Genomic DNA, 23,667 nt, shown 5'->3' with positions numbered 1-23,667 from the left:
TATATTTTATTTGTTTATTTTTTAACAATCTACAAAATGCATAGTGAACGAAAAGAAGAACAATCTAAATCAAACCAGCATTTGGTGTGACTACCCTTTGGCTTCAAACCAGCATCAATTCCTACAATTGCACACTTTGTACCCTTGCACAAAGTCAGGGATTTTGTAGGATTAGAGTCAGGGGTATGATTAACCAATTATACCAAGCAGGTGCTAATGATCCTTGATTTCTTATGTAGGTTGCAGTTATTAACTGAAACAGAAAAAGCTGTGTAGTAGGTTTAAAACTGGGTGAGAAACAGCCAAACTCTTCTAGTAAGGTGAGGTTGTCTCTTCCACTAAGACTAAGGTGAGATTGCGGTAGACCGTTTCATGTCACAGTTCATATACCATGGCAAGAATGAGCACAGCAACAAGACACAAGGTAGTTATACTGCATAAGCAAGGTCTTTCCAAGGAAGGTATTTCAAAGCAGACTAGGGTTTCAAGATGTGCTTGAAGAAGCACAAAGAGGACCATAAATGCAGTGGTTGGTCAAGGAAACTTAATGCAGCTGATGAAAGACACATCATGCTTACTTCCCTTCAATGCTGGAATATGTTCAGTGGTGCCATCAGCACAGAACTGGCAGACACCAGTGGGACCAAGGCATACCCATCTACTGTCTGGAGAAGTCTGACCAGAAGTGGTCTTCATGAAAGCCATACCTTCAACATAGGAGCAAGGCTAGGCGACTCAACTATGCATTAAAACATGGTGCTCTGGACTGGGGAGTCAAACTTTTAAATATTTGGCTGTAGCGGGAGGCAGTATGTTTGCTGAAGGGTTGGAGAGTGATACAATAATGAGTGTCTGCAGGCAACAGTGAAGAATGCAAGTATGGGGCTGCATTTCTGCAAATGGAGTTGGAGATTTGGTCAGGACCAATGCTGTCCTCAGTACTGAGAAACACAGGTAGATACTTATCCATCATGCCATCAGGGAGGAGTGCAAATGTATTCTGTAGCAGGACAACAACCCCAAATATACAGCCAATGTAACTGAGAATTGTCTTCAGTGTAAAGAAGAACACGGAGTTCTGGAAGTGATAGTTTGGCCCCCACAGAGCCCTGATTTCAACATCATGGAGTCTGTCTGGGATTACATGAAGAGGCAGAAGGATTTGAGGCAGTCTACATCCACAGACGATCTGTGGTTGGTTAGTTCTCCAAGATGTTTGGGACAACCTACCTCCTGGGTTCCTTCAAAAACTGTGTGCAAGTGTACCCAGAAGAATTGATGCTGTTTTGAAGGCAAAGGGTGGCCAAACCACATATTCACTTCATTTGGATTTCTATCCTGGTCATTTACTTTCCATTTTGTTAGGTTTATAAAAATAAACTCTTAACATTTCTATTTCTGAAAGCATTCTTAATTTACAACATTTTTCACATATGCCTAAAACCTTTGCAAAGAATGTAACACCCCAAGTATTATCTGAATTTATGAAAGACTTAAGAAATGGTAAAATGGGTTGCTCAATGTCTACAGCAGGGGTATTTAATAAAAATTCACAGAAGTCCAGTCAGTAAATTTTTTTTCCAGCAGAGGTCCTATGGTACCTATGCACATTGACAAACGTTTTTGCGAGCTCCAAACTGCATGGTGCCATGATGCATTATGTGTCTCGGTACAGCACAATTTAAAGTAAGGGTCAGGGACTTCTTCTCTGCATTTCTGCATATAAGGCAGCCTTCCCCCCCTCATATCATCCCAGCTTCCTTCCCCCTCCGTCATAGCAGGGGCATAGCCCTTTTCCCTGTCTTACCTTACACAGGATGGAGGGCGGGAGGCATGGCAGGTCTAGAGCTGGCATCAGGAGGCAACACAGTTCTGGATGGAGGGGTGGAGATGCACAACTTTTTCTATTAACTAGCTTGTGATTGGTTACTAGAACCCTGCACCCTAGCAACCAACCAATCAGTTAACTAGGGCAGCTCCCACCCCCCTTCCAACGCTGTGCTGCCTCCCGATGTCAGCTCTGAGACTGAGTGGAAGAACTAGCGGCTCTTAAATGGCACGACTGCGGTGGGTCCGGACGGGACAGCGACTCTGTCCAGATCTGGACCGTGGTCCGCCATTTAGTGATGTCTGAGGCAGATTTTGCAAAAGTGTCTCTCATGCATTCTAAAAGTGGTTCAGAATGCACCGAATTCATGTACTTGTATACAACCTGTTCTTTGAATTTGGCTCATACTGTGCCACTTTTAGCATGCATGAGAGACACATCACAAAATTTGTCTGAACCAGTTTTTCTCTATGCAAAAAGAGAAATGGTCTTAATTAGCTTCACTTTTACATTTGGCACATTCACAATATAAAAGTGGCGCATTTACTGCAACACAATGTAAAAGTATTGCATTTTAGAACTATCTGCATTTTGTGCAGCAAATTGCTGTCAGAACCAAAAGTGTTACAAATGCGTCATGAATTTGGCGCAATACATTAGCAAGATTAACATCAGAAAAGTTGTGCAGCAGATTTATCAAATTCCCCCCCCCCCCCAATATAAGACAATAACAGGTTTACTTTAAAGCGGAGCTCCACCCAAAAAGGGAAGTTCCGCTTTAAGTCTTTGTCCCCCGCTCCCCATTAAGGATTGGCACCTTTGGGGAGCAGGGGGGAGTGGATACCCAAATTTGACAGGTACCCACTCCCACTTCCGCTGCGATCGAATAGGTGATCGGAAGTGGAGGTTGTCCTCCCCCCTCCCTCCCCGTAGTCTTCTGGGACACGTGACAGGTCCCAGAAGACTATGGGGCCATTCACAAAGTGCAGTGCTTCTCGCGCATGCGCAGTTGGCACCCAGCTGTGAAGCCGCAAGCCGTCACAGCCGGGTGCCCACACTGAGGACACTGCTGGACCAAAGTGTCTTTATTTTAAAAGTCAGCAGCTACAGTTTTTGTAGCTGCTGACTTTTATTTTTATTTTTTCAGGTGGAACTCCGCTTCAAGACCTCCCGCCAAAATCTTCAAATGACAATCGGATAGATTTCTTGTAAATTTTGATTTGATTAAAAATTAATTCTACAGATCATCTGAGAAGACATGAACAGAACAGACAATATAAAAAGGGGATTCCTTTAAAGATGAAATAAACTTCATGTGAGCTCCAGGAGTGTGTTCTTTTAAATAGGATATAAACTAGATTTGAAAGAAATAGACAATTTGCATGTCAGAAAATGGAGTCACGTGACACTAAGAGAATCCCACACTTCCAGATTTTTCTAGTGTAACAGAAAATTGGCCTCCTCTCTTAATCTCAGTTTTTCTCACCTTCTCAGCTGGAAGGCCAGTCTTAATAGCAATTTCACTCATCCATGTTTCAGTTACAAATCCAGCCTGTGGATATCCAAACCCCCGGAAAGCAGTGTTTGATGGCAGATTAGTCTTGCAGGCAACACCTTTACATCTCAGATTAGGTATTTTGTAACCACTGTCCATGTTCATTAGACCAACTTCAACTACCTAAAAAATTAATTTTTTGTATTATTATTATTATAATATACTAATATAGCACCAACAGATTGCTCAGCGCTTTACATTATGGAGGGAGACAGTACAGTAACAATACAGTTCAATACAAGAGGGATTAGTATAAATCCAATATTTAAAATATTAAATACACATGTGCCTATGGATACACAGATCTGCATGTGGGTTACAAGGCAACATAACATGTATCGTACAAGTAAGCATTACCTTAAATGAGACAGGAGGAATGCTTTAAGTAAAAAATGACCTACCAGGACTGAGTCATCAGAAGTATAGCCAGCATTATTGTAATAGGACACATCTACAGCAGTGACCCGACCATCATTCATGAACCCAACCTGAATGAGAAAAGATTATATCCACAATTGTTAATGGCAGTTTTGAACTATATATTGCCCCTATACTTTTTTACACTTATTCCATTGTGATTACAGTATAATAAGATATAAGCATGGGATAATACTATGGGTGTCATTTAAGATGACAGTCTTCAAAAGATTTTAATATGAACAAGACAGAATACAGTTCATATGTTTAAGAATGTATGTTATCAATAAATTCACTGATATTTTATTCATTTATCCTGAGTGCTGACTTTACAGTTCTGCCAAATATTTTGTGCTAAATTTCTACTGCATTTACTTACTTTATATTTTCCTAGGAAAGGATGGCGTCCTCCTGTTATTAACATATCATCTCCTCGCTCCAGAACACAGCGCACGGCACGCTTTGTCCTAAAATAAACAGTGGTATCTCTCAGACATTGCAAGGAGCACTTAAAAATAATTTCATGATCAGAATCACAGCCATTCTAATAAAGGAAGGGTAGGCTTTCCATTAATTTTGAAATTCTCTACAATTGAACACAAACTTTTATACTTTTTCTTAAAGTGTAACTTCAGCCATAATTTACAACAGGTTTTCATTGCTGTCTGTAGGGAAAATCTTTCTAGTGGGGTCACAGGCAGAAATAAATTTAGAGTGGGGAAAAGAGTAAATTTCACTTAAAAGTGCATGAATGGAGACATACACTGATTACTTCTAATTTTATTTCAAACTGTTATAATGAATAAGGGTTAGTATTGCTGGCATGAAGTGACCACCTTTGGAGTGGAGTTAAGTATTTGTATTAGTACATTTTTAGAGAACAGCGTATGTTAAAACTAGTGCTTAATGTTTTATGTAGCCTTGCAAGAAATTAAGGGATTTATAAAATAGTACATTAATACATCAAAAAATGTTGAATAAAATTCTAGCTAGCCCCCTATGTGATAGCACATTGGAACTGAAAGGTTCTTATTAAGGAGACATTAGAGGGGTGATTTACTAAAACTGGAGAATGCAAAATCTGGTGCTGCTCTGCATAGAAACCAATCAGCTTCCAGGTTTTATTGCCAAAGCTTAATTGAACAAGGCTGAAGTTAGAAGCTGTTTGGCTACCATGTATAGCTGCACCAGATTTCACATTCTCCAGTTTTAGTAAATCACCCTGTTGGTGTCTATTGGACACTTATGAACTTCAATGTAGCTAATCAAGCACAAATAATGCTTGATTGGCTTCTTCTCCAACCACAATGACCAGGGAATGAGATCTCTGAAACCAGAAGTGCCGAAAAGCTTGCCGCTTCCACATTGTGAACATCCTCTGCTCTCCTTGCTGACAAATGCAATGGATGTAGCAGTAAAGCCCATGATACATGGCTGGGGGGACTCAAGCAAAAGGTGGGGGAAGGTGTTCTTCAGGCTAGAAATGCTTGAGAAGCTCTACAGCTGAGTCTCTTTTAGAAGAAAGGCAACAGAAGGAATATAATCTCTTGGATGCAATAGCTATGTATATTTTCTGAATTTACAGAAAAATACTTTTTTATTCCACCAAAAAGTTTGTGTCCTTGTAACTTTCTGTGCAATTAACGGAAATATTACACAATCATGTTATCTTTCCTAGCTATCTTCTCTAAACTACAGGACACATACTCTATTCAAATTCAGAATACTTTATTAAAGAATAAGTAAACCCAATATTTCATATTCCTGATATGTGCCTGCTGTATCATGTACTTGTATGAAAATGTATCCTGTTCTCTTTGTATTGTTTCCTTTGTGTGAAACCCCTGGTGTTCCTATCAGTCCCTCTGCTTTCCTATTAAAAAACTACCACACTAAGCATGAGAGCACAGCACAGTCAGTTCTTTTGCTGTGCTGGGAACTCAGCCTGCTCTCCTCCAATGATCAGACTTGTTCTGACATGTCACCCTGGCACAGCCTTTCACTGGGAAGATCAGTGTATGGCTGTTTCTCCTCCCCTAGCTCTTACTGCTTCTCCATAAATGCAATGAATACAGTGCAGTGAGTTAGAGATGCAACCCATGAGGCAGCAAATGTGTTACATGCAGTTGGTAATTATAAAATAACAAAAAGCCTGAAAAAGGTAGCAGCCAACATGGCTTTGGGCAGTGTATTTTGGGGGTTGGCGGTTTAAATTTTAAAGCAGAACTCCGGTTAAAACTTTTATCTTCCCATACAGTAGGGGCTATGCATGCACTGCATGGTTTCAGTGCTTGTTTTGTCCAGGGGCTCAGGGAAAAGCTATACTTACCCATTTCTCCAATCCTCTGGAAAACCACGCTCCCTGCCGTTCTCATGTCCAGAGCTGGTCTATGGAAGTGATGACGTCAGGGGTTCAGGAGCGGTAGGGACCTGTCTTGGGCTCAGAGGATCAGCGGATTAGGTAAGTATATCTTTGTTCTCTGAGCCCCTAGACAAAAACAACCATTTAACCATGCAGTGCAGGCACAGACCCATTGTATGGGTCATCATCTCTTCTCTACTTTTAACTTTCTACTTTCACCACCTCTACCCAGTACCCCACCACTGCTTACGAGATTGCAAATCATTTCAAAAACAAGATTGATACAATTCGTGGGGGCATTTCCACAGACATCTATCCCACTTAGCATACCTTATACTAAACCTCCCTCAACACTTTCCTCTTTTGACTTTGCTACTACTGAAGAAGTCACTAATGTTTTCTCAGAAGCCTGCCCCGCCACCTGCCCCCTGGATCCTGTCCCCTCACAACTACAACGGTCACCCTCTTCTTCTATCCTATGCTCCCTCACTAACATTTCCAATCTCTCCCTCTCTAATGGTGCCTTCCCCACCCCTCTAAAGCATGCACACATCACTTCCATATTTAAAAATCCCTCCCTGGATCCCACCAACCTGAACAACTTAAGACCCATCTCCCAGTTCCCATTTACCTCTAAACTCTTAGAACGCTTAGTCTACAATCACGTGAGCTCCTACCTCACTAACAACAACCTTCCTGACCCTTTATAGTCTGGCTTTCACTCACTCCACTCCAATTAAACTGCCCTACTAAAACTCACTAATGATTTACTAACTGCTAAAACCAATGGCCATTAGTCCATACTCTTACTACTTGACCTCTCTGCGGCTTTTGATCCTGTTGTCCATCCCCTCCTCCTCAAAAAACTCCACTCTCTTGGCTTCCAAGACTCTGCTTTCTCCTGATTCTCCTCCTACCTATCGCAGCACTCCTTCAGCGTTACCTATAACTCTGTCTCATCCTCTCCACTTCCTCTTTTTATAGGGGTCCCTCAAGGTTCTGTCCTTGGACCCCTTCCCTTCTCCATCTACACCTCCTCTCTTGGTCACTTGATAAACTCTCATGGCTTTAAGTACCATCTCTATGCTGATGACACACAAATCTATCTTTCTACTCCTCACCTCACCCCTTCAGTCTCCTCTCGCATTACTAACCAACTAAGTGACATATTGGCATGGATGTCACTCCACTTCCTCAAACTAAATCTTTCTAAAACTGAGCTCATACTATTCCCTCCAGCCCGTGCCCCCTGCCCTGACTTCTCCATCAAGATCAATAATACAACCATCAGTCCCTCCCCTCATGCCAGGGTACTAGGTGTAATCCTAGACTCCCATCTGTCCTTTCAGCCCCAAATCCAATAACTGTCCAAATCTTGTAGAATTCACCTCCGCAACATCTCCAAGATAAGCACGTTCTTAATCTTTGAAACTACTAAGCAACTTATTCACTCCCTGGTTATCTCTCACCTTGACAATTGTAACTCCCTCCTCATTGGCCTACCTCATCGCAGGCTATCCCCTCTTCTTTTTATCATGAATGTTGCTGCCAGACTCATCCATCTTACGAACTGTTCCATATCTGCCATCCCTCTCTGCCAGTCCCTCCACTGGCTTCCCATTGCCCAACAAATAAAATTCAAAACATTACCAATAACATATAAAGCCATTTATAACTCTGCAAGATTACATCACCAATCTTGTCTCCAAATACCACCCAAATCGTACTCTCCGCTCCTCCCACAACCTCCTGCTCCCTAGCTCCCTTGTCTCCTCCTCCCATGCTCATTTCCAGGACTTCTCCAGAGCCTCCCCCATCCTCTGGAACCCTCTACCCCAATCAATCAGAGTATCACCTACTCTGCCAAGTTTTAGGAGATCTCTGAAAACCTATCTTTTCAGGGAAGTCTATCCTGCCTTCAGTTAATAATGGAATCTTCTATTCCTTCTACCAGTCCATCCCCCACAGTTATTACCTTTTGTACCACCAGCCCCCTTCCTCTAGATTGTAAGCTCCGATGAGCAGGGCCCTCCTAACCCTCTTGTATTTAACTATAATGTTGCTGTATTGCACTGAGCAGACTGTTGGCATTTTACAAATCCTGTTTATAATAATAATAATTTTGGCTGCATTTATTCTGTAATAGATACTGTCTTTATTAACAATATATTGCAGGTGTCATCTTAAGAGGCTCGATCAGGGAAAACCCACCAAACATATAATTTATCGATCACTTACGATACAGTGTCATTGCTGACCTCTGAAAACCAGCACTGTCACATGGGACTTAGGTAAGTGACTAACATACTCTCTACACTCAGAATTACCAGCTATTTCTCTTCATTTTTGGTGGCAAAGTGTGGGGAGGTTAGTATAATTTGATGCTGGGGGGCATGGACAAATCCCAGGTTCACTGCAAGCAAACCCTGCACAGGCAATTAGCATATCTAGGTAAATATTACAGAATTTTTGAATTTGTTTGCAGTTCTCATTATAGGATTGCTTTGTAGACTCTAAGCTAAGGTATGTTGCTGCTGGCACGCACAGGTCACTGTATAGAGTTTAACTTACTTGTTGGCAGCAACTGCAGTGATTGCTGCAAGATAACCTGTTTTTGTCGCTTTTCCGCCAAAACCTCCTCCAATTCGTTTTACATGACATACAACACGATTAGAAGGCACCTTGAGTGCTGCAGCTACAAGTCCCTAAAGAAAAAAACAGAAATCTGTAATATTTTTTTAGTTTATTTTCAATCACGTCTAGGCATCTAGCAAAGTAAAATGGCATCCTTACAAGTCCATGCTTATGTCCAAATGCTATTGCATAAGCAATAGAAGTAGGCTACATTTTCTTTTGAAATTTTCCACCAAATCTATTTTCTGTTTTACAGTTCATTACGTTAAATTTGACTATCATTTGTATTTTCTAAATAAACCGTTATTACAGGATACATTCATGGCTCAATTTCTGAAAAGTGTGCCAGACTTTCTAATAAAAAACCCCACCCTAGCTTTTAAAGGATTAGTTCACCATTGGAACATGTTACATGTTCCACTCATTTTTAGGGTGGAAGATGCAGCATGTTACAGCATCTGCTTTCTGCTCCCCTTACCTCCCCCCCCCATGACAGCATACCTATACCCCATACCCACTGTCACAATGTAAAAAGAGCGCAACCTTGTGGGTGGAGTTTGCTGTGAATGATTAAACTACAAGTACCATCAGCCATTGCAGCTGAAGGCTTGTAATTCTCAATGAACTGTGGGGGCGCTGGTTAGAACTCTCATAGTTCATTGATTCTTCCTGCCATTCAGTAACTGCCTGCCCATACAAAGTATGGGAAAACAGTGTACCGAGAGTCTGCAGGAGCCTGAGATTGCACCCATGATCTGCTGATCATGGGTGCAATGCTCCGCAGGCTCCTTAGAAAAAAAATAAATAAATGCAAATTTTTTTACGTGCAAAAAAAGTGCTTTTATTTTATTTTATTTTTTTTGAAAAGGTGAAATTAGCCTTTATCTTTTTGGTAGGCTGGGTTAGTTAACTAATAATGACATTGCCATCTTTGCTAGTAGAGGGTCAGTTGGTGTATCTCTCCTCTTCAATTGTCAAAATCTATACAGCAGCCACCTTATAGGAAGACATTTCAAAGAGAATAAAACTTGCATAGAGCTACTAGTGCTGCTGGCAAATGTTAAGCCAAAGTACTCATATGCAAAATTGTATAATTTCCCTATTAAAATAAATAGCTTTTTATTTGCTGTATGTGGCAGCTCCTTGTTGCTGAGACATGCTTTGTTGCTGGTAGCCTAGCATTCTAGAAAACAACTGACCTCATTTAAAGGGAGATGCATTGATGTGATCTCATTGTAATTGTGTTCTGTGACTTAAAGTCTAGAAGCTGCTTCATCATATATAGCTGATAACATCATCTGCTGACTATCCTATACTCACAGATTAACCAGATTAACAGGCTTCCATTGCATTTCCAGTGTCAACAAACCCCAATACATATTCATCTGTTCCCCTGCCACTAACAATCTAGAGGTTTGGGTAGACTATCTGAAAGAGAGATCTCAGAGCCCATAGACTTTGGAAAAAGCCGGTACAAGTTCAGATACTTTCCTCCCTTAGGGCCTGTGTTAATTGGCATCTGCAAATGCAATGTGCACTTGGAATTAGTTCGATATGCTTCTGAGATCATTCAGATTTCGTTCTAAGTGCATATTACTTGCAGATTACCTCCTACTAATCTTCATTGTACCTGCTTCAAGCTGCTTTTCTACCCCCATAGACTTATATGGGGAGAGAAGCAGTTCTAATGTGAACAAAAGCCCATCAACAGAGATCTTTAAGTAAACCAACGTGAAATTATTATATTATGGTATTATTAGGTTCACTTAGCTTATTACTTAGAGATGCTGTTGTGTTTTAATATCTAAAATAATGTGTAGTCCATAAAATAATATTACTTAAAATGAATGATCATTTTGGTAAGATGATATTCTAATAAAGACAAGACACTGATCGGGGATCTGGGAAGTCTTCACTGCAAACTATATAGAATCTAATGAACCTATGGGGTTGATTTACTAAAACTGGAGAGTACAAAATCTGGTGCAGCTCTGTAAAGAAACCAATCAATTCTAGGTTTTATTGTCAAATATTATTATTATTATACAGGATTTATATAGCGCCAACAGTTTGCGCAACGCTTTACAAATTTCAATTGAACAAGCTGAAGTTAGAAGCTGATTGGCTACCATGCACAGCTGCACTAGATTTTGCACTCTCCGGTTTTAATAAATCAACCCCACTGTGAGCCCAAGCCATTTGACTTGCCATTAATGTATGCATTTGAGTTGCTGTGGGGAAAAAACATGTTGATACATAAGGCCAAAGTAAGAAACTATACTACAGGCTATGCTCAAGAACATACTCCTCACAGAACCAATGTTGCTATATGCACAAAGCAAGCACAAAGTAACAAGAAAAAATGATTCTTATATTACCTGTGTAGATGTTGGATCCTGACTTGCTAGGTAGACATTCATCTCTCCATCTTCTCCTTTGGGTACCACCCGAATGCTTTGTGTTTCCATGTAGAAATGTTCCTGGCCACTAATGTGGACTTCACCTGCAATGGACACACAAATGTACATGTATGTGAAATTACCACGTTTTCTATACTGGTGCAGAGGGGCAAGAGAGATGTGCAAAAAAATTATAGTTCCCTCCAGTTACTTGTAGGGAATATTGCCTTCTACTTCCTCCATAGCCTGAGCAGACAAATAGTCTTCAAATATCCCTATTCTATCAGGGAATTATTCTGGTACTTTCTAAGTTAGAACTAGCAGGCTGTGGAAATACTTTGGATATTCATTAGTGTAAATATTTGTGAATGTGTTTTCTTTTGGTCCGTATCTAATCTCCATCAAGAAAACCTACAAACATAAATTGAATATATGGAAGCTGACCAATTCTTAGATGTGGTTTCTGCATTTGTTTTCTGGGTTTATTTTTAGTGAACCAGCCAGTAAAACACTTCTTGTCTTAGGTGTCCTTTTATCATGCAGTGGTAAATGACCGCAGCTCAGTTCTCTGGCATTCTCCTCTGAATGCCTGTTCATGGAGCGGTGTAGATCGCTTCTCCTAATGAGGAGAGAAGCGATCTACAAATGCTTTAAACTCTAGAAAACGGCTGCTGTTACTGTAATCTCGCAAGATTACAGTAAGAGATCAGTCAAACATACAGTTTTCGAATCAGCTGTAAATTACCGCTGCTTTGTTTGCGGTCTCCCCGATTCTCCACCTCTGGGCTGGAGAATCTGGAGGGAGAAGTTTCACACAGATCTCCACTGAAGGGCTGACATCGCTCCTTTATACACTGGCTGTCAGTGAGAGATTCTTTGTGTGCTAGATGATCAGCGGAGAACATTTTCCTCAGGATCGCCACTGACCTCAGTTTGATAAAAGGACACCTTAGTGTGACTCCTCTATTTATGGAGAAGCGACGGAGACACCCTTGGAAAGCAGCATTGTCGGGAGAGCGTAGTGTTAGATGTACTAATAGATTTAGATGGACTTTACATAGGCGACTAACAAATTAAAGCCAAACCTCAACTAAAACTTTTTAAGCAGTTACAGCAATAGTTTTTTTTTTTTATTTTGGGATAACAGTTTTACATAAATGAAAAAAAGCTGACCACTATAGTTACCCCTATCAGTATTAATGGTTTGTCTCAACCCTCTAACTGCTACATCTGGATATTTCTGGACAGCTTGGTCTGTTAAAGGATGTTGAAAAATTGCAGACTTGTTGGCAGGATCACCAGATAATAAACCATGTTACAGAGTTACAGAAAAATAGACTGCTGTGCTAGTGCTAGTGACAGACTGTATCATATATGTTACATAGTTAGTCTGGCTGAAAAAAGACAAAAGTCCATCCAGTTCAACCAAAATGGCATTATGTCATATTTATTGTGTATTAAGTACCACTTTAAGACTCACTGTATACAATTTTCTGTATAAGAAATTTTTTTGGCTCTATATCTCCATTTCTGTTACTATCACACACACAAGAATGTAGCAATATATACAATATTGGTGTGATGCCTCACTGTAGCATAATCATTTTTTTGCAAGTTCTTACCTGGAGATCCTGTCAGTGAGAGCCATCTCTGTTCCAAACTAAAAACACCAATCCACTGCCTCAAAATTAGCGGCAGCATTGTCAGTCTGAGTGTGCTCCTTAAAATGTTACTAAACCCAGGACCCTGCATTCACTATATCTGATCTCCCACTGTACAAACATGGAAATGCAATTATTTTAGTAAATATAAACTAAATAGCTATTCTCATCAGCAGTATATAGCAGTCTTGTGACTTCTATCAGTGTCCAGCCGAGCACTGGTTACAGCTTGTAGGAGGAGTTTTCATTCTGCTCTAGGAGGATGCAAAACCCCTGATCTCTGTCTGGACAGTGCTGATTGGCCCTGTGCTGATCACATGCACTCTCCCTAGAAAAAAAAAACCTCTCTAGCAATACATACCAAACTGAGCATGTGCAGAGTGCCTCCACACCATATGTCTTATCAGGAGATAAGAGGAGAAAACTGGAAGAAGGGGAGGATCAGAGAAGTCAGGATTAAATGGCCGTTGTACACAATGTAGAGGAATAACCCCTTAGGTTCCACAGTGAGCATAACAAGCGTGCTTTACTGCATATAAAGACTGAATTTACTGTTGTAGGTTTAGTAACAGTTTAAGTTGTTTGTTGGGTTGCCTATCTGATAAACCTGACAGGCATACCAATAGCCAACTGAAGGAGTACACACAGCAGGCTGACATTGTTGCTGCTAATTGCAAGGCAGCAGATTAACATTCTCATCCTTCAGCAGTGTTGTTACCAACAAGATCTCCAGGTCAAACATTTTGCAATTGATTCACAACAATTATTGCCTTAAGAAAACTGTATACAGTCATGATGCCAAATGTTCTGAAAAATAGATGTTGGGTTTACACTTTAAAGAAAAAATAACTAGATAACATGACTCAGGATTGTAGCAGGTATCTTGCTCAGTATAGCAGAATTCTGACATATAAGTCATTAATGGCTACAGCAAGACGTATTCTACCTTCATGCACCTGATCAGCTGTCTGAAATGCCTCTTCCAAATTTCCCACCTCTACCCGTCTTTGTGGCTTGTAAAATGAGTTGTGATTAATGGCCTCCTGAAATGAAAAAATAAAATAACATGTATTGCTATTAATGAAAAAGCTATCCTGTATAAAATGTAATAACATGTATATAAACATTTCTGGTGTTTTGACCTTTAGTAATATAACATTATCTATGAACAGACAAAAGGCTATGCGACCATCATCAACATAACACTAACACATGCAGAATGTCTGTAATGAATGGCTTGTGCAGACCTCTATTGTGAAAATAGCTGACTCTAAATCCTCATAGACAATCTTCACTTTGGCAGATGCCTTCTTTGCTTGCTCAGGGGTGTCAGCCAAAACTGCACAGATAATTTGTCCCACACAGAAAACCTGCAAAACAGATTTATTTTGGTATAAATAAGAAGTTCCAGTTACATCATTGTAATAACCGAATATTTCCCAAAATGATCTATGAGCAACTATGAACAGAATCAAGCTGAAATTCTCTTGCATTAAAAGAGCTCCTGTGCTCACCTCTCTGATGGCCCATGTATCCTACCCACTATACATTCCAGCACTCCCGCTTCTGAGCTTATGCTACATGGTTGTAGAGCATAAAGATAGTGATTAAATTTTTCAGAGCTTTTGAACCAGCCAGGTGCTGTCCCTTTTGTAGGCCCTTGAAATTAGCTCCTTCTTTCCCATTCAATTACAAAGCATGTACTCTCACTGCAAGCTTGATTTCAACTTTCAGCTGGCTTGTTGAAATTCATTCCAATGTAATATCTCCATGAAGTACAGGTGGGCACATTTTTACCCATCCATAGATGCATGTCTTGATGAGGCAGCTTTCTGCTTCTTCAGGCACGTCAGCATAAAAATGGAGGCTTAGTTGGGAGGGGTGCAATTCATAGTACCTCAAAGTCACATTAGATTAAAAAAAGAAATAGTGTAAGATTAATTCTTTGGCTTTTACAATGTGTCCTGCTATTTCCTATCTTACCACCTGAGGGCCACCACATCTCATAAATAGAGATGAGCGAAGTATTCAAAAATTCGATTCGACTGATTCGGCGAATTCGTGGACAATATTCGATTCGAGTCGAATATATTCGCTGTGAATTTAACTTAAAAAAGGGTGTTTCTAGGCTTCAGAGAGACTTAATATTAGTGCAGAACACTGTACCTTTAATTTAAATGCCCTTGGAGTCTGCTGGGGAAGAGAAATAATACTGTCAGTCAGTATGACATGCAGATGAGTGCCGTCGATCTTAGAATCACCGCACACTTCACTCATTTGGCCAGTCACGGGGCCAAAACCAGTGTTTGGAGCCACAGTGTGGCGGTGGAGGCAGCAGCAATGGGAGGCCATACAGCAACCTATGACAAAATGGAAACCAGCAGGAGTGTGAGGAGACCTCAAAGTGGCACATGGCAGAGTGGGAGCAATGGGAGGCGGTACAGGGAACCATGTCACACTGTGGACCCAGCAGCAGCGTGACGAGGCGGTACGGGGGCCCATGGCAGATTTGGGGCCTGGCAGCACCTATGGGAGGCCTGTAATCTGCCAGCAACCTATGACAAAATGGAAACCAGCAGGAGTGTGAGGAGACCTGAAAGTGGCACATGGCAGAGTGGGAGCAATGGGAGGCGGTACAGGGACCCATGTCACACTGTGGACCCAGCAGCAGCGTGACCAGGTGGTACGGGGGCCCATGGCAGATTACAGGCCTGGCAGCAGCAATGGGAGGCCGTACAGGGACCCATGAGAGACTCTGGACCTGGCAGCAGCATGAGGAGGCGGTATAGGGGCCCATGGCAGATTAGGGGCCTGGCAGCAGCTATAGGAGGCCCGTAATCTGCCAGCACCCTATGTCAAAAAATTCAACACACCAGCAGTGTGTGAGGAGACCTGAAAGTGGCACATGGCAGAGTGTGGCGATGGAGACAGCAGCAATGGGAGGCCGTACAGGGACCCATGAGAGACTCTGGACCTGGCAGCAGCATGAGGAGGCGGTATATAGGGGCCCATGGCAGATTAGGGGCCTGGCAGCAGCTATGGGAGGCCCGTAATCTGCCAGCACCCTATGTCAAAAAATTGAACACAACAGCAGTGTGTGAGGAGACCTGAAAGTGGCACATGGCAGAGTGTGGCGATGGAGACAGCAGCAATGGGAGGCCGTACAGGGACCCATGACAGACTCTGGACCTGGCAGCAGCATGAGGAGGCGGTATATAGGGGCCCATGGCAGATTAGGGGCCTGGCAGCAGCTATGGGAGGCCCGTAATCTGCCAGCACCCTATGTCAAAAAATTCAACACACCAGCAGTGTGAGGAGACCTGAAAGTGGCACATGGCATGAGAGACTGTGGACCTGGCAGCAGCATGAGGAGGCGGTATATAGGGGCCCATGGCAGATTAGGGGCCTGGCAGCAGCTATGGGAGGCCCGTAATCTGCCAGCACCCTATGTCAAAAAATTCAACACACCAGCAGTGTGAGGAGACCTGAAAGTGGCACATGGCAGAGTGTGGCGATGGAGACAGCAGCAATGGGAGGCCGTACAGGGACCCATGAGAGACTCTGGACCTGGCAGCAGCATGAGGAGGCGGTATATAGGGGCCCATGGCAGATTAGGGGCCTGGCAGCAGCTATGGGAGGCCCGTAATCTGCCAGCACCCTATGTCAAAAAATTGAACACAACAGCAGTGTGTGAGGAGACCTGAAAGTGGCACATGGCAGAGTGTGGCGATGGAGACAGCAGAAATGGGAGGCCGTACAGGGACCCATGACAGACTCTGGACTTGGCAGCAGCATGAGGAGGCGGTATATAGGGGCCCATGGCAGATTAGGGGCCTGGCAGCAGCTATGGGAGGCCCGTAATCTGCCAGCACCCTATGTCAAAAAATTCAACACACCAGCAGTGTGAGGAGACCTGAAAGTGGCACATGGCATGAGAGACTGTGGACCTGGCAGCAGCATGAGGAGGCGGTATAGGGGCCCATGGCAGATTAGGAGCCTGGCAGCAGCTATGGGAGGCCCGTAATCTGCCAGCACCCTATGTCAAAAAATTGAACACAACAGCAGTGTGTGAGGAGACCTGAAAGTGGCACATGGCAGAGTGTGGCGATGGAGACAGCAGCAATGGGAGGCCGTACAGGGACCCATGACAGACTCTGGACTTGGCAGCAGCATGAGGAGGCGGTATAGGGGCCCATGGCAGATTAGGGGCCTGGCAGCAGCTATGGGAGGCCCGTAATCTGCCAGCACCCTATGTCAAAAAATTCAACACACCAGCAGTGTGAGGAGACCTGAAAGTGGCACATGGCATGATTGACTGTGGACCTGGCAGCAGCATGAGGAGGCGGTACAGGGGCCCATGGCAGATTAGGAGCCTGGCAGCAGCTATGGGAGGCCCGTAATCTGCCAGCACCCTATGTCAAAAAATTCAACACACCAGCAGTGTGTGAGGAGACCTGAAAGTGGCACATGGCAGAGTGTGGCAATGGAGACAACCCACCGACTGTTTTGCTCGCTGCCAAGCTGCCACCCTCTTCTCCTGATGATGCGGAAGCAATAGCCTGATGACGACGAGGCTGCCAAGTGCGATCAGCCTCATCATCATCAATTAGGGTCTCCGCCTCACTACTAGCCCCCTCGGCTGCGTGTGGGTCAGGAGACAGACCTGTCTCTAGACCGGCTACCGAGCCACTCTCCTCGCCACTACTTCTTCGCCTGGCTGCTGAAGAGGCGGATGTCTCCCCCCGTTCCTGACCGCCCTCTGTTAGCTCTTCCTCACTGTACTGGATGACACCGGGATCACTAGCCTCTGGCTGCGAATAGTGCTGCCTCGACCCCTTCCTCTGCTGCCACGTCTGCTCGCTCCTAAAACATTGCCTCCTCTGCCACTCCTCTGCATGTTGTCTGACATACTCTTTAATTAAACGATTCTGTGTCCCTGAGTAACAATTCTGTGTCCCTGAGTAACGTTTCTGTGGCCCTAAGTAACAGTTCTGTGGCCCTAAGTAACAGTTCTGTGGCCCTCAGTAACAATTCTGTGTCCCTCAGTAACAATTCTGTGTCCCTCAGTAACAATTCTGTGTCCCTCAGTAACAATTCTGTGTCTGTCCCTGAGTAACAATTCTGTGTCTGTCCTTGAGTAACAATTCTGTGTCCCTGAGTAACGTTTCTGTGGCCCTCAGTAACATTTCTGTGGCCCTCAGTAACAATTCTGTGGCCCTAAGTAACAGTTCTGTGGCCCTCAGTAACAATTCCGTGTCCCTCAGTAACAATTCTGTGTCCCTCAGTAACAATTCTGTGTCCCTCAGTAACAATTCTGTGTCTGTCCCTGAGTAACAATTCTGTGTCTGTCCTTGAGTAACAATTCTGTGTCCCTGAGTAACGTTTCTGTGGCCCTCAGTAACATTTCTGTGGCCCTCAGTAACAATTCTGTCTGTCCCTGAGTAACAATTCTGTGTCTGTCCCTGAGTAACAATTCTGTGTCCCTCAGTAACAATTCTGTGTCCCTCAGTAACAATTCTGTGTCCCTCAGTAAAAATTCTGTGTCCCTCAGTAACAATTCTGTGTCCCTCAGTAACAATTCTGTGTCCCTCAGTAACAATTCTGTGTCCCTGAGTAACAATTCTGTGTCCCTCAGTAACAATTCTGTGTCCCTCAGTAACAATTGTGTCCCTGAGTAACAATTCTGTGTCTGTCCCTGAGTAAGAATTCTGTGTCTGTCCCTGAGTAACAATTCTGTGGCCCTAAGTAACGGTTCTGTGGCCCTCAGTAACAATTCTGTGTCCCTGAGTAACGTTTCTGTGGCCCTAAGTAACGGTTCTGTGGCCCTCAGTAACAATTCTGTGTCCCTGAGTAACAATTCTGTGTCTGTCCCTGAGTAACAATTCTGTGGCCCTAAGTAACGGTTCTGTGGCCCTCAGTAACAATTCTGTGTCCCTGAGTAACGTTTCTGTGGCCCTCAGTAACAATTCTGTGGCCCTCAGTAACAATTCTGTGTCTGTCCCTGAGTAACAATTCTGTGGCCCTAAGTAACGGTTCTGTGGCCCTCAGTAACAATTCTGTGTCCCTGAGTAACGTTTCTGTGGCCCTAAGTAACAATTCTGTGGCCCTCAGTAACAATTCTGTGTCTGTCCCTGAGTAACAATTCTGTGGCCCTAAGTAACGGTTCTGTGGCCCTCAGTAACAATTCTGTGTCCCTGAGTAACGTTTCTGTGGGCCTAAGTAACAATTCTGTGGCCCTCAGTAACAATTTTGTGTCTGTCCCTGAGTAACAATTCTGTGGCCCTAAGTAACGGTTCTGTGGCCCTCAGTAACAATTCTGTGTCCCTGAGTAACGTTTCTGTGGCCCTAAGTAACGGTTCTGTGGCCCTCAGTAACAATTCTGTGTCCCTGAGTAACAATTCTGTGTCTGTCCCTGAGTAACAATTCTGTGGCCCTAAGTAACGGTTCTGTGGCCCTCAGTAACAATTCTGTGTCCCTGAGTAACGTTTCTGTGGCCCTAAGTAACGGTTCTGTGGCCCTCAGTAACAATTCTGTGTCCCTGAGTAACAATTCTGTGTCTGTCCCTGAGTAACAATTCTGTGGCCCTAAGTAACGGTTCTGTGGCCCTCAGTAACAATTCTGTGTCCCTCAGTAACAATTCTGTGTCTGTCCCTGAGTAACAATTCTGTGGCCCTAAGTAACGGTTCTGTGGCCCTCAGTAACAATTCTGTGTCCCTGAGTAACGTTTCTGTGGCCCTAAGTAACGGTTCTGTGGCCCTCAGTAACAATTCTGTGTCCCTGAGTAACAATTCTGTGGCCCTAAGTAACAGTTCTGTGGCCCTCAGTAACAATTCTGTGTCTGTCCCTGAGTAACAATTCTGTGGCCCTAACTAACGTTTCTGTGGCCCTAAGTAACAGTTCTGTGGCGCTCAGTAACAATTCTGTGTCCCTGAGTAACGTTTCTGTGGCCCTAAGTAACAATTCTGTGGCCCTCAGTAACAATTCTGTGTCTGTCCCTGAGTAACAATTCTGTGGCCCTAACTAACGTTTCTGTGGCCCTAAGTAACAGTTCTGTGGCCCTCAGTAACAATTCTGTGGCCGTGAGTAACGTTTCTGTGGCCCTAAGTAACAATTCTGTGGCCCTAAGTAACAATTCTGTGGCCCTAAGTAACAATTCTGTGGCCCTCAGTAACAATTCTGTCTGTCCCTGAGTAACAATTCTGTGGCCCTAACTAGCGTTTCTGTGGCCCTAAGTAATGATTCTGTGGCCCTCACTAACAATTCTGTGTCCCTGAGTAATGTTTCTCTGTCCCTAAGTAACGTTTCTCTGTCCCTAAGTAACGTTTCTCTGTCCCCAAGTAACGTTTCTGTGGCCCTAACTCTGTCCCTAATACAGAGCGGTCTGCCTCTCTTGAATGACTGGAGGCAAATGAAGAATTCTAAAATGGCCGCCATTTATAGCTCGACCATTACACAGTGCTGGCTGGCTGGCTGCTGATTGGCTAATGCGATCACATGTCATTAAGGAATGCATTATGGGTCAGCGCGCCTTGTCTGCGCGCCTTCCCAGACATCCCCGCTCCGTCGCCGCACATGTCCGCCGCCATTTTAGGAAAAATTTCGATTCGCGCGTCCGAAATTTTCCAATATTCGAAACGAATTCCACTTCGCCTACTTCGATTCGCTCATCTCTACTCATAAACCCAAGCCTTCCCATGGTTTTAAAGATTTTATCTTTGAATGCACACTGCCTTAATAGCCCTTTCAAACGCCAAATGATGTGGAAAGAAGCTCAAAGGCTGCGTGGCGATGTGATTTGTGTTCAAGAAACGCACTTCTCATCCTCTAAAGCACCACGCTGCTCAAATCGTATGTTCCCACATATTTTTACATCTAATGGCCCTGCTAAGAAGTGCGGTGTTCTCATTGCCATCCGAGACTCTGTCACCTTCTCCTTACAATCTCAAGTGTCGGATAGTAGGGGTAGATACCTCATCATTGCATGTGAGATCAACAATATTGCTTATACCATTGTGAATCTACACCCCCAATATACATCAGGTCCGATTCTTTAACTCCTTACGGAAGAAGGTGGCAAAAATACAAAAAGGTTTCTTACTTTACTGTGTAGACTTTAACGCTATTCTTAACAGCTCCTTGGATACCTCCAGCTCCTCATGTCTCATGAGACAATTCCTAGCTCCGGCCATTACTGAAGCTAACCTATATGACCCTTGGAGATGTCTACATGCATCTGAAAAGGACTTTACGCACTGCTCAGCACCTCACAAGTCACATTCAAGAATTGATTTCTTTCTAACAGATGTTCATTTGTTGCAAAATATCTCTGGAGCCGAGATACACCCGATGACGTGGTCGGATCACGCTCCTATATCTTTGTGTATTGAAGAGACTCTGAAGTATTCCCCAGTATTTTTATGGCGAAATGATATCTCTATGTTTTGTAACTCTGCATCTCGCCCTGTTATTACTACAGCCTTAGAGGAGTACTTTGCTCTCAATTCATCTCATGATACATCTGCATCTACTATATGGTGTGCTCATAAAGCGTACTGTAGAGGGCTCTTATTGAAGTTGGCTTCACAAGCTATACATAATCGCAACCAAACCTTTTCTGACACAATTGGTAAAACAGCTAGACTCGAACATACACACAAACAAACTCTATCCCCTGAAATCTTTCAGGAACTTCAAACGACTAGACTTACACTTCGTAATTTACTTCTAGGGCGTCATGGTCAAAACTTGAAAAAAGCTAAAGCTAAATGTTATACACAAGGGAATAAAGCAGGCAAAATGTTAGCTAAATTCCTAGCATCTAGACAGACCAAATCCAAAATATCCTCACTTTTGGACTGCGTATCTAATACACTCACTTATCATCCTAACGAAATAGCAGCTGCATTTAGATCCTATTATTTCCAATTATACAATCTTAAAGATGACCCTTCCACTCCCCAACCTGCACCAGACTTGATCAGTCAATTTTTTCATAAGTTATCTTTACCCTCTCTAGATCATCAAAAACTTCTTAACCAACCCTTCTTAGAAAGTGAAATCAAAGCGGCTATTACAGCATTACCAAAAGGGAAATCACTGGGAGCTGACGGTTTTTCAAATGAATACTATAAGGAATTCCAATCCATATTAGTACCCCACCTCAAACGTACTTTCGATGAAGCTATGCTTATAAGTCTACTTTTCCGCCAGAAATGCCAAAAGCTATCATTGTCACTTTACCTAAACCGGGGAAACTCTGGATCGACCTCAAAATTTCAGACCCATTTCTCTACTAAATACTGATCTCAAAATATACACCAAAATTATAGTGACCCGCCTCCTTAGTATAACTCTTCTTGATTCAGGCTGACCAAGTGGGCTTTGTCAAAGGCAGACAGGCATCGGATGGCACACGTAGAGTACTTGATGCACTTAGGTGAATCGCGTGGGACGTAGGCGGTGTTCTTGGCTTTAGATGCCGAGAAAGCATTTGATAGGGTCCATTGGCAATATTTGAAAGCCACTCTAAATAAATTTGGTATAAGTGGCTATATAAAATCGGCTATTATGGTGTTATATACCGTTCCCACCGCACAGGTATTTACGTCTAATACCCTTTCGCAACCTTTCAGTATTACAAACGGCACAAGGCAGGGCTGTCCATTGTCTCCCATTATTTTTTCCTTAGTGATGGAACCATTAGCAACTGCAACAAGAGACAATCCACAGATATCAGGAATCAAGGCGGCGGATACCTCCCATAAAATTGGTCTATTTGCTGAAGATGTTATACTTACTGTCACTATTCCCATGAAGTCCCTCACAGAAATCTCATCTTCCCTGCAATCTTTTAGTGCAGTCTCCTATTATAAACGTAATATTATAAAATCATGCGCCCTACCGATAGCCATACCTCAAGCCCTTTTAAAAGAGCTCAAAGCTAAATTCCCCTATAGTTGGACCCATAAGAAACTAGATTACTTAGGCATCTGTATATCATCTCCAACTGCTAACACATTTAAAGATAACTACGAAAAATTATACCAGTCAGTCCTCTTGGAGTTACAGAGACTAGTTAATTTTGAAATGTCCTGGATAGGTAGAATAGCGGCCTTTAAAATGTTGATCCTTCCCAAAATATTGTACTACTTTCAAACGATTCCAATAGTTATATCTAATGCTTATTTTAATAAACTTGAAGCAGCAATTAGAACCTATGTATGGTAGGGGAAGAAACTGAGAATTTCATTCTTGGCTCTTACCAAACATAAATCTAAAGGGGGGAAAGGTTTACCAGTGTTAGCCACGTATTACTATGCCGCTATTTTGGATCAACTTCTGGAATGGCTCACCAATTCAGACAAATTATGGGTACAAATAGAGAAATCGGTAGTTCCCAACAGGAATCTTAGGGCTTTACTGATAGCTAAATCTGCCAAATCCAAACTCCTTAATACGTTTCTTCCATCCATCGCCGCATCCCTTGAGGCGCGGATGTTCGGCATACATAAACTAAACTCCTCCTCCCCTAGGATTCATATTGATATACCACTTTCAGCGTATGAATTCTTTATTCCTAACCTTAACACCAAACCTTTACAAGACCTAGGCTACAATACTTTACCAATATAGAAAACACTCTCCATAGTGGAGGTCTACGCCCTCTCCTACAGAGTAGAGGTTTTCATAAGAGTAACCCGAAGACATGGATCGAAATCGACTCCAAATTATGTCAGGTTGTCACTATTCATCAGAAAAAAGGGATTTCCTGGTTTTACAATTATTTACAATATGATAGCGACCCCGTTCCT

The 23,667-nt window shown here is 42.9% G+C and overlaps 1 protein-coding gene across 2 annotated transcripts in view; it reads right to left on the bottom strand.

Annotated features, from left to right (window-relative positions):
* The window catches only part of LOC149473717 (aldehyde oxidase-like), a 202,286-nt gene that overhangs the window by 42,906 nt on the left and 135,713 nt on the right, over window positions 1–23,667 (bottom strand). For both annotated transcript variants that reach the window (XM_089670160.1, XM_089670170.1), the window contains exons 19-25: window positions 14,104–14,226; window positions 13,803–13,899; window positions 11,175–11,299; window positions 8,734–8,867; window positions 4,180–4,267; window positions 3,785–3,871; window positions 3,315–3,506 (exon numbers count right to left, since the gene is read on the bottom strand). In XM_089670160.1, coding sequence (XP_089526286.1) covers window positions 3,315–3,506; window positions 3,785–3,871; window positions 4,180–4,267; window positions 8,734–8,867; window positions 11,175–11,299; window positions 13,803–13,899; window positions 14,104–14,226 — 846 coding nt within the window. The remainder of the gene's footprint in view (window positions 1–3,314; window positions 3,507–3,784; window positions 3,872–4,179; window positions 4,268–8,733; window positions 8,868–11,174; window positions 11,300–13,802; window positions 13,900–14,103; window positions 14,227–23,667) is intronic.

This window comes from Staurois parvus, unplaced genomic scaffold (genome assembly GCF_062004578.1).
Source record: "Staurois parvus isolate SC_StPar_1 unplaced genomic scaffold, SC_StPar_1.0 ptg000011l, whole genome shotgun sequence".
NCBI lineage: Eukaryota > Metazoa > Chordata > Amphibia > Anura > Ranidae > Staurois > Staurois parvus.
This window is presented reverse-complemented; position numbering and strand designations above follow the sequence as displayed.